A 10571-nucleotide genomic window follows, 5' to 3' on the forward strand; every position below is an offset into this window, starting at 1 on the left:
TATTTCAAAATGAACAGTTTAAAATATCAAGTCCATTTAAATATTCTGTCACCATAATGAGGGCTGTGCTGCTGAAGCTGAGGTTGGTATGTGTATACAGCTGGTGGACAAGTGGAGTAGACGTAAGACAGGAGAGGGGGTGGGAAACATTGTTGCAAGTCTAGTGTGACTCCAAGCCTAACTCCCAAGGCATCCATCCTTGAATGTGGCTGCTTCTTAATTGATCAACGAACTGAACTTTGATGGATTTACTGAGTCTATGCAGCTTATTCTAGTATTCAATGTCAATTACTTTATTGTCACTCTTGAATCGCTACTGTTGTTCAGAAATTACCAAGTGAGCTGGGCATTCCTTATGGCTGAAATTTCCCAACAAACTTGTTTCTCACATAATTCTGTGAGGATCTGATTTGGAATCTGTGGACTCTTCACACAGTACACAATGGAATTCATTAGTGGGGGACCAGAAGGAAGATATTAACAGTGATGACCTTAATAACTGGTGAGACATTTTTGGCAAAGTGAGGAAGGGCATATAGAAAATAAGCACAGACCACATGTGGGAGATGCAAGTGTCGAGGACCTTGAGGCTGCCTCTGTGTGAGGCTGGGCCCAATACAATTTTTGAGATCAGCAGGTACGACACAAAAATGCACACCAACTCTGACACAGCTGTGAGAGCCACAAACAGGCCGTGGACCAAATTGACCCTGTTGTCAGAACAGGCCAGCTTCATGACATCCTGGTGGAGGCTACAGGAGTGAGAAGGAAGGCTTTTCTTACAGAGTATCAGCCGGTGCAGAATACAGGGAAGAGGCAAGACCAGTAAGATGCTTTTTATAGCAAATACAAGGCCACTTTTAATAACTCTAGCACTGGTCAGGTTGGAGGTGTAGCTCAGAGTGTGGATGGCTATGAAGTGATCCATGGACACAATAAGGAGAAATGATGACTCCATAGGTGCAAATCCATGAATGAAAAACTCTTGTGCAAAGCAAGCATCCGGGGAAATTCCATTGGCGTGGAACAAGAAGATTCTCTGCATGGTTGGAAGAGAGAAGGACAGTCCGAGGTCAGAAAAGGCCAACATGGAGAGGGAATAGTACATAGGCTCCTGCAGAGAGGTCTCCGTCTGTATGAAAAAGAGGATGCTGCAGTTCCCCAGGATGGAATGAGGTGTGTGAGGCCAATGGGGATGGAGACCCACATGTGAGCATGTTCCATCCCTGGGATCCCAATGGGGAAGAAGGTAGAGATTTGCACTTCACGGGTGTTCCAGACTGACATTCAGGCGTGTAATGGAATCAGGAGGTGGGTCTCAGAAGAGCCTTCTGCAATGGCTTAAATAGATTGGCTCAAATTTGTACAGTTCCTTCATTTTGTTAGGCTCTCCTGGCTGTAGCATGTAGGAGGGGGGAGTGAATCCTCAGTCACTATTTCCCGTAGTACACTACCTTACATTAGAAAATTCTCTAAATTCAGAAATTGCATAACATGAAAATAGACATCACTTACAACAATTAGACCTGTCACTATTAAATCATCTTAATACCAACTCCATCCTTTTCAAGAAATGTTGACATGACAACTGAATATCCACGTGTCTTCTCAGGGTCAGGTCATTAGCCAGACAAAGGGGAGGTGATGAGAGATAGGATTAGAAATAAAAACACATTCTCCTCCTAGTGGTGAAAGTGCCATCTACATCAGCCTGGGAGAGAAGGGAAATCTTACTGTGTTCCAAGCTGAACGAGGTGAATGAAATTAAACGCATGGATAACATAAGCACAAAAAGGCAGTAGAATTAAAGGCATTGTGCACAAAGGCTGGATGCTAAGTTAGCTGAGGGAAAAACCTTATTTTTAATAAAGTTTTAGTTTAGTTAGTCCATAAGTTGAATACAAAGTTACATGTGGTAAATAATTTTTAAAGCACTTCTGCCAAAAATAGAGATTGCAGGGCCTATTATCTCAGCATCACATCTCTTACTGCAGACAGAGAAATCGAACTTTTAACTAAAGATCCACATGGTTAATTAGGCGTAATTTTTCCTTTGCTTTTAAAAAAAATTAAACTAATTTTAAGACTTTCTATAACCTAAAAATTACCAGAAATACCAGGGTACCTGCCTCATTTTCATCACCAGAAATGAACAACCTACGTATGAAAAATTACAAATTGACAAGAGGAGCACAATGAACTTGTATTTTTCTCCTCTTGGTTCCTGCTCATTCTGGGATCTTGTTACAGAAGAACATTTGAATGATAGCAGGATGTAGTTAGGAATTTTAGGTGTTTAAATCTAAGCATTTATCAGTCACTTGGAGAAAACGATGAGAAATTTAGAGCAGAACCACATGAATATTTTCTATTTGTTTAACTACATTTACTATTTTGGGTAATGAACATACTGCTTTCTCTCTTAGTCAAACCAGGCAACAATGTGGGGATTAAATTAGATAGACGTTTAGAATTCTTCTGATGTGGTAAAGTCATCATAATAGTATTATATTAAACCAAGAGAAGGTTTGCTTTCTACAAAACAAATCACTAAATTCCTTGAAAAATGATGCGTTTTTCTTCCTATGTAACGAACAGAAAATGAAGAAAATCTTGGACTAATCGCCTATAATACTAATCTTAATTTAATCCTGGCCAAAGAGGAGAGTTAACCACCACCCTTTCTTTTCACGGCCAGGCCACGTCTTTATATTTCTGTCAATATTTTTTCATTTCCAGAAAACAGTTTTTCATTCAAATCTCTGGTTTTTGCAAATGCTACAAATGCTACATGAGATGTATTCTTTTTTCCTTGTCTGTCTTTGTTCTCAACCAAATTAGGTACCATGTTTTTGGAAAGAATTTCCTTGCAACTCTCCACAGTCTCCCACAGCAAGACGGCGAGTGCGTTGGTCTGTGCCCTCCGGTAACTTCAAGTGTTTGTCTCATTAGTTACGGTCCACTTGTTTGACGTCTGTTCCTCCAACTGCACTAATCTCTTTGAAGGCAGGGTGTACTTTGTATTTATTTCATTGTCACTTGGTTCTCATGGTACTTGTGGTTATCATTAAATACTTGTTACAGAAATATAAACTACCTTTGTGACACAGAGGATAAAAAATGCAGAAGAGAAGTGAGATAAATAAGGGTAATCACGCCATGTTCTAACATTTACATTCTTGAGAGAATAATTAATCCCAGACAGTCCTGTTAGTTTACAAGTAGAAAAGCATGAGGAGTAAATTAAGATATGAGCCTTTTACCATAAACAGTGCCTGGCTGTTGTTTTCATCTGACACAAAACAATTATATGAAAGAAAGTTGTTCACGGTAGTTAAATAAAGCCCATTAATATTCCATATTGTTAAAGGATAAATTAAAATAAATATGAGATTAAAATGTTGTTTTGCATTCACAATACATTACCTCTAGACAATTGATTCTCTTCCATGAAGTGGCATCCAGCAAAGTCACATTATGCTGCCTCATTCTCTTCCTGCACTCTTTCCCTCACATATGTTGCAAGAGCCTGTAACATAATAAATAAATACAAAACCTTATAAAACTAATGAATAGATATAACATTCTCTTTTGGAAGGCACTCACCGTTAATATCACAGAGGCCACATGCATGCATAGTTGTCACAAAATGCCTTCCTGCCAGGTGCTAGATTTATCCTCCTTTAGCATTAATCTGGTCATCTTGTCCTTCCTTAAGAAAACTCAGTCCACTCCAATGTCACATTAGCCCCGCCCTTTCTCCTGTCAGGCTGTACATGTTTGCAGCCTCTGAACATCAGCACTACCCCACTGAGTCCTCTGTTTCTGCCAGGTGGGTCTTCTTAGCCTCCACCCACACAACACAAAGCTTTCTGCTCTCATACTACTGCTTCAAAAGATGATCCCAAATGAAGGAATGCAGGGATCAGTGGGCTGCAGTCATTTGCTGAAAGGATACATATTTTTATATAAGGGTGTATAATTGTTTCCTTTAAGATAGGTAAACCTAGGACAGCATTTGACAGCTTCAATATTATAAAACTTATGCAACATCTGTAATCCCTGCTGATTGCAATGATGTTTTGTTATTTTTGTTCTGTTTTCTTTTAACACTGCCTGCCTAGTGAACACAAATTATTCCTCAAATTGTTGGTCAGGGATCAGTAGTAACTCAGTGCAAAGTGTCTTCCTATTGATTAAAGCACTGCTTTGCCTCCTGCCTCTAGTTTCCCAGGATCCCATGTAAGCAGATGTCATTTTGATACGCCCTGACCAGCACTGAATGAGTGAAAAGTCATAGCCTCATCTAGGAGGGCTGTATTTTTAAATTAAATGACACTTATGCAAACATCCTTTACAATTACTTAAAAGTCAACATTTTGTAAATAACTTTTTTTGGTTAAAATTATGACTTTATTTTCTTGTTTATCAAGATTGAAACCTAATCACAAGTACACAGAGTTAGGACAGATTAAGGACAATGACGGCTAGTGGCCACAATTTGCTCCTCTCGTGCCTCACTGAAGCTCAGTGGGTGCACACACCCACACCAGGAAACAGCACGTACTCTCACGTAAGGGGAGGACTCTAACACTCAGCAAATTGTGTCACCCAAAGTTCGAGTCAGTAGTCCTTTCTTTTAATTTCTTTCTGTGTTTGGGCTATGATGTGAGCCTACCTATGAGCTGATTCTCATGGGTTCACCAAAACGAACAGCCACCTCTGCGTTTCCATGAATTGTTGAACGTGTTAGAGCTGGGCTATTGCCATTTACCCTAAACACTAGGGGCCACAGCCACACAGGGCAATGGAGGCTTGCTTCACCTGATAGAAAGGAAATGGCAATGTGAATGTCAGGGAACATACCAGCAAGTGGTCATTTTTGATCACTATCAAACCAATAATGTCAAATAAATGAGTATTTTGATTTTCAAATTACAACATTGAATATTTCTTTAATAAGGGAGAGCATGGAAAGCATATTGTTATGGGTATAATTGTTTCTTCCTCCCAAATTCATATATATTAAAGTCCTAACTTTCATTTCTTGAGAATGCAACCATATTTGGAGATAGGGTCTTTAAGAAGTAAATAAGGTAAAATGAAATCATTAGAATCCAGTGTGGGCCCTAATCCAATATGACTGTTATCTGGGTACAGAAAGGAAATTTGGGCACAGAGACACATAAGGGGAAGTCAATATGAAGAGTGACAAAAGCTCTCTCTTGACCAAATACTAGTATGGCTTCTATCAACTCAAAGCTCTATGTCTGGATAATGACTCCTATTTCCCTTAAAATGCCTGCTTGAGAAAGGTCAACCTTACTAACATAATTTACTGATTATTTCAGCCCAGACCTAATTATTGGCTCCTGTTCTGCCTTTTCTTGAGAAACTTTGTATTTGTAAATCTTTTGTCTGTCTCTTTGAGAAGCGACTTCTATAGTCAGAAATGCCTTTCTCAAGGACCTGGGCACCATCCCTTTGAAGTTCAATCATCATGAAAGATGTGGCCCCTGTTTCCTAGTCTCTGTGGTAGAAGCTGAACTTCAATAAACTCCCTTAAACACAAGTGACCTAATCACATTGGCCAAATTACTCCTTACTCTCATGTCTTTCAATACTTTTCCTTTTGAATGCCCCAGCATTTACAGTTTCACACCTACTGTTTCAAAGGGGCTGAGCCCAGTTCTATTCTGAGGTCTCTCTCCCCGACTCCAGCAGCCTGAATAAAACCTGCACTTCAGTTATAACAAATGTCCAGTGCAGAAACTTTCTTTTAAGGGAGATACAGGAAGAAGATGACCACTTCGAGGCCAGGAAAAAGAGTCTGGAACAGATCCTCCTTATGGTCCTCAGAAGCAGCAAACTACATCAACACCTTGATCTCAGACTTCTAGCCTTCAGAATTGTAAGAAAATAAATTTCTGATGTTTAAGCCACCTAGTCTGCGGTAATGGTTATGGCAGCTCTAGGAAACTAACACATATTTTGGAACCAGAGAGTAGGTGTTGCTGTAATGAATACCTAAAATTTTGGAAGAGGATTTAGAACTGGGTAATGAGTAGGAGGTGAAAGAATATTGATGTCCCTGTTAGAAAAGGCAAGATTGTCTTGAAGAGTCTTTTGGTAGAAATAGGGACATAAAAGCAATTCAGATAAAGAGCAAAAAGAAAAAAGGAGAGATGAAGAGAAAGCTGTTACTGTCTTAGAGATTTTTGACACATATATATCATCATTAACAGAATGTTGGTTGAATATAAACATTAAAGGTGCTCTGGTGAGGTCGCAGAGAGAAACAATGAAAATGTTATTGGAAAGTGGAGGAAAGGTGATTCTTGATATAAAATGACTAAGAACTTGGCTGCACTGTGTTCTAGAGTTGTGTGGAAAGTGGAATTTGTAAATGATGAACTTACTGTTTAGCTGAAGAGATTTGTAAATGTTGAATGTACAGTCTGTTTTCTCCTTGTTGTTGAGAGTAAAATGTGAGAAAGATAAATTGAGAAGAAATTGTTAAACCTAAAGAAAATACAACTTGAAGATTTGGAAAATTCTCACTCTATCCATTTGCAAAAAATGAAAACAAAATGTATCTTCTGTAGACAGGACAACCACTTGCTAAAAGGATTATCCATGTGACTCATGCATCCATCATCCACTTTAGCAAAGGCTGCTTTAGAGATGTAGTTATCCAGAGAAGATCTGTAGAGGACCTTCTTGGCTGATGGCTTGGAACACTGTGAACTGCATTGAGGTCAAAAAGCTTTTTGAGAATTATATTCCAGCAAAAATGTTGTCAGTTCCTGCCAACTGGGACAGAAATAGGACAGAAGGAAGGAGAAGTGTCAAACTTCTGGAAGGCTACAGGACTAGCCAGTAGAGCTACTAAGCTGTGAACATATATTAACCTTCAAAAAAAGAGAAGAATGACCCCAAAGTTTGTTCAGAGATCAGCAGTGTTTCCAAGGCTACCAAGGGCCCAGAGAGCAAAGGTTTGGGGAAAGGGCTCTTTCTTCTTTGGTTTTGAAGGGCGGACTCACTTCCTTAATTTCAGTGGAACAGTCTGCCAGTACCTAGGGCTGAAGTGACATGGGCCTAAAATGCAATAATGACACACTGGTAGGCCTAGAGAACAAAACATCAAGCAAAAGAGGAACATTCTGAAGCCTTAAAATCTAACAAAGTTTTCCCTGCTGGGTTCCGGATTTGCTTGGCATCTGTGACCTATTGCTTTTCAATTTATTTTTTATGGGAATAGGAGTGTCTATCCTATGCTGGCCTCACCATTGTGATTTTGAAGCAGGTGACTCATTGTCTGTACTCACAGGTTCCCTGTGAGACTTTTACATGGGTTATGCACTCAAGACACAGATAAACTTGTAGCCCTGCGTGGTGACAGGATTTCCTATCAGAACGTAACACTGTGGAAACAGATGCAATCCTGAATACAAAAGCTGAAATATAGCCAACACAGTGCCACTGTGGGGTATAAAAGAAAGATGTGAATCCCAGCTTTTAATTTCTTGTCTGCGTGAAGTTCAGGAAATAATTTCTCAGAGCCTCAATATCTTTAAGTGAAAAAATAGACAGGAATATTTTATATAAAGCCAGGTTATTATTAAAATAAAATTAAAATATGCTTGAAAATGCCAGAAGCACACATTGTATATATCAGAGTTTCAAAAACAATGTTTGTGTCTATAAAAAGTTTGTATTAATCCTGAGGTGCCTTCCAGTTATGGGCTAATTATTAATTATTAAGCATTTGACACTCACAGACTTTGCTTCTTGATTTAACTGAAGATATGAACACAGGAAACAAGAATTGCTGTGATTTGTGGAAAAGACATCTTATTCAGAAAGTAAAAAGAAAAAGAAATAAATTATATCTGTGATTGCAAATAATAATAAACAAAGAAAAGAAAAAAAAAGAAAAACTATAAAGGAAATTTTTAAAAGAAGGACCAGGAGGAGAACATTATGCTAGGTGAAATAAAGAACTCAGAGAAAGACAAATAACATATTTCACTCATATGTTGAATCTAATGAACAAAGTGAACTAACAAGGAAAATGGGAACAGACTTATAGACGGAGAATAGAATGACAGCTAATGGGGTGGGGGAGGTTAGGGGGTGGAGTGGTTGAGTAAAAATGAAAAAGGACTCATGGACATGGACAACAATGTGGTAATCGATGGGGGGAGGGAAGTATAAAGAGACTAAATGGTAATGGAAAAAAATACAATGAGACTGAATTTTTAAAAAGAGGGTCATAATTAGAACTGAGGATTTAGGGTTGTATTCCACAGTGAAATTAAGCCAAAACTTAACAAAACAATTGGATAAAAATGAGTATAAAAAGGAGTCATAAAAAAAGGAATCAGATGTGCAAAATCACAGGAAGCAAAGAGCTCTATGAATTCCACGAACATACGAAGGTCAAAGGGGGTAGAATTTAATAAATATTTATGTTGATGATGTAGAGAATATCCAATCAATGTTGGCCTCATAGTATGTACTTCATTGCTTTAATTTTATTCTAAAAAAAAGAGTTCTATATACAAGAGACATCACATCATCTAATTTTCATTTTAAAGGCACGACACTTGCCCGGCGTAATTAGAAAGTAGCAAGAGCAGATATGTACAAACTTAGGAGGTGATTGCAATGTTTAACTAGAGAAGTGCTGATGACATACGAGGTGGGGCAAAGTAGGTTTACAGTCAATATGGAAAGTCATATGACAATTAATAAATAATAATACAAGAATAAACTGTGTTTTGCATATGCACAACTGTAAGCCTATTTTTGTCCTACTCTGTGTACTAGGGTGGCTGAATGAAGACAGTGAGAAGATGAAATATATATGGATCAAATTCATGTGAAGGATGAGGAAGCTGCTTCTGTAAGGAGGATATACATTACGATTTCTTGTTCTTATCATAGACACATTATAAAACTTCCATTTTTATCCTGACAACTGACTTTTCCCTATACCCCTTAATGGAGAGACCTCAAGATATGTACTGTTTGTTACCCTTTCTACGTATGTCTTGCTCAGTATTACTTTTGAATGAAATAAATCTGATAATAATGACAGAAAATTATATTAATGAGTCTTTTCTGTCAAATATTAGATTCTTTGAAACTATGTTGAAATCCCTAAGACAACCTGCCGCTATGGGTCTTATTATACATCAGTGTTATGCCTACTTCTGACATAACTTTGCTATGATTCTCACTCTAATTTGCCTAGTTTTTACACAGTACACAGTTGGGTTCATCAGTGGAGGCACAAGTAAGAGAACATTTGCCATGAGAACATTGAAGAGAGGAGAGACATGCCGGGCAAAGCGGTGCACAATGGCAAGACTGATGATGGGCACATAGAAGATGACCACTGCACAGATGTGTGAAACACAGGTATTGAGGGCCTTGAGCTGCTCCTTCGGGGATGCAATTCCCAGCACAGTCTTGAGGATCAGGAAGTAAGAGACAGCAATGAGCATAAAGTCTACCATCACACAAAGTGCTACAAAAAAGCCATAGATGACATTAATTTGGTTGTCAGAGCAGGCCAACTTCATCACATCTTGGTGGAGACAGTAAGAATGGGATAATTGGCTTTTCTGGCAATATTTCAACTTTCTCAAAGTGAAGGGGAAGGGAAGAACCAGGAGGAAGCTCCTAAAGGACAATACTATTCCTATTTTGACAACTCTGACAGTAGTAAGAATGGAGCTATATCTCAGGGGGTTGTGGATGGCTAGGAAGCGGTCAAACGACATGATCAGGAGCACTGAGGACTCCAGTACTGTGAATCCATGGATGAAGAATTCCTGGGCAAAGCAGGCATTGGCAGAAATTCTGGGAGCACTGAACAAGAAGATCCTCAACATGGTGGGCAGTGACGATAAGGACAAACCCAAGTCAGACAGGGCCAACATGGACAGGAAGTAGTACATGGGCTCATGCAAGGAGGCCTCTGTCTTGATGACAAAAAGGATGGTACAGTTTCCCAGAAGAGCAAGAACGTACACGCTGCAGATGGGGATGGAGATCCAGATGTGGGCATATTCCAGCCCTGGCATCCCCACCAAAAAGTAGGTGCTGACTTCCACATGTGATGTGTTGATAACCGTCATGATGCACTGAGGGCCCTGCAATGAAAGAGAGATTCCTGAATTAGTAAAATATGAGTATCTGTAAATTTGGTAGAAAAAAGCAGTTGTTGGAAGTTCTGGTTTATTTCCAGCTTCTTTTGACCCAGCATTTATGTGACTATCAATTAGTGAGAAGTGGATGTTAGTTTAGACCAGAATCTACTTATGTCATAGATTAGAAAAATTATTTTGCCATGTGTTTCGTATAGAGAAATAAGAAATGTTTTTCATTCAGATATAAATTTGATTTTCTTTTCTCTGTAAAATATTATTAAACCTAGACAATAAATCTACAATCCTCTACCACTTGTTTTCATATCTGAAATAAGATGTTGGGTAGAATGTGTGCTTACTAGAATAGCACTGCATACAAGCAAAGAATCTCAGAACTCAATTATTTCCTAC

The 10571-nt window shown here is 38.7% G+C and overlaps 1 protein-coding gene and 1 pseudogene across 1 annotated transcript; both read right to left on the reverse strand.

Moving 5' to 3' along the window:
• Positions 1-330: 330 nt before the first annotated feature.
• LOC128780883 (olfactory receptor 51A4-like) lies at positions 331-1287 on the reverse strand (annotated as a pseudogene).
• A 7804-nt stretch (positions 1288-9091) lies between these two features.
• LOC128781027 (olfactory receptor 51A4) lies at positions 9092-10148 on the reverse strand. The gene has a single exon (XM_053925120.1). The coding sequence runs from the start codon at positions 10146-10148 to the stop codon at positions 9213-9215; it is 936 nt and encodes a 311-aa protein (XP_053781095.1). The 3' UTR covers positions 9092-9212.
• Between the last annotated feature and the right edge of the window lie 423 nt (positions 10149-10571).

This window comes from Desmodus rotundus, chromosome 5 (genome assembly GCF_022682495.2).
Source record: "Desmodus rotundus isolate HL8 chromosome 5, HLdesRot8A.1, whole genome shotgun sequence".
NCBI classification, from domain to species: Eukaryota; Metazoa; Chordata; class Mammalia; order Chiroptera; family Phyllostomidae; genus Desmodus; species Desmodus rotundus.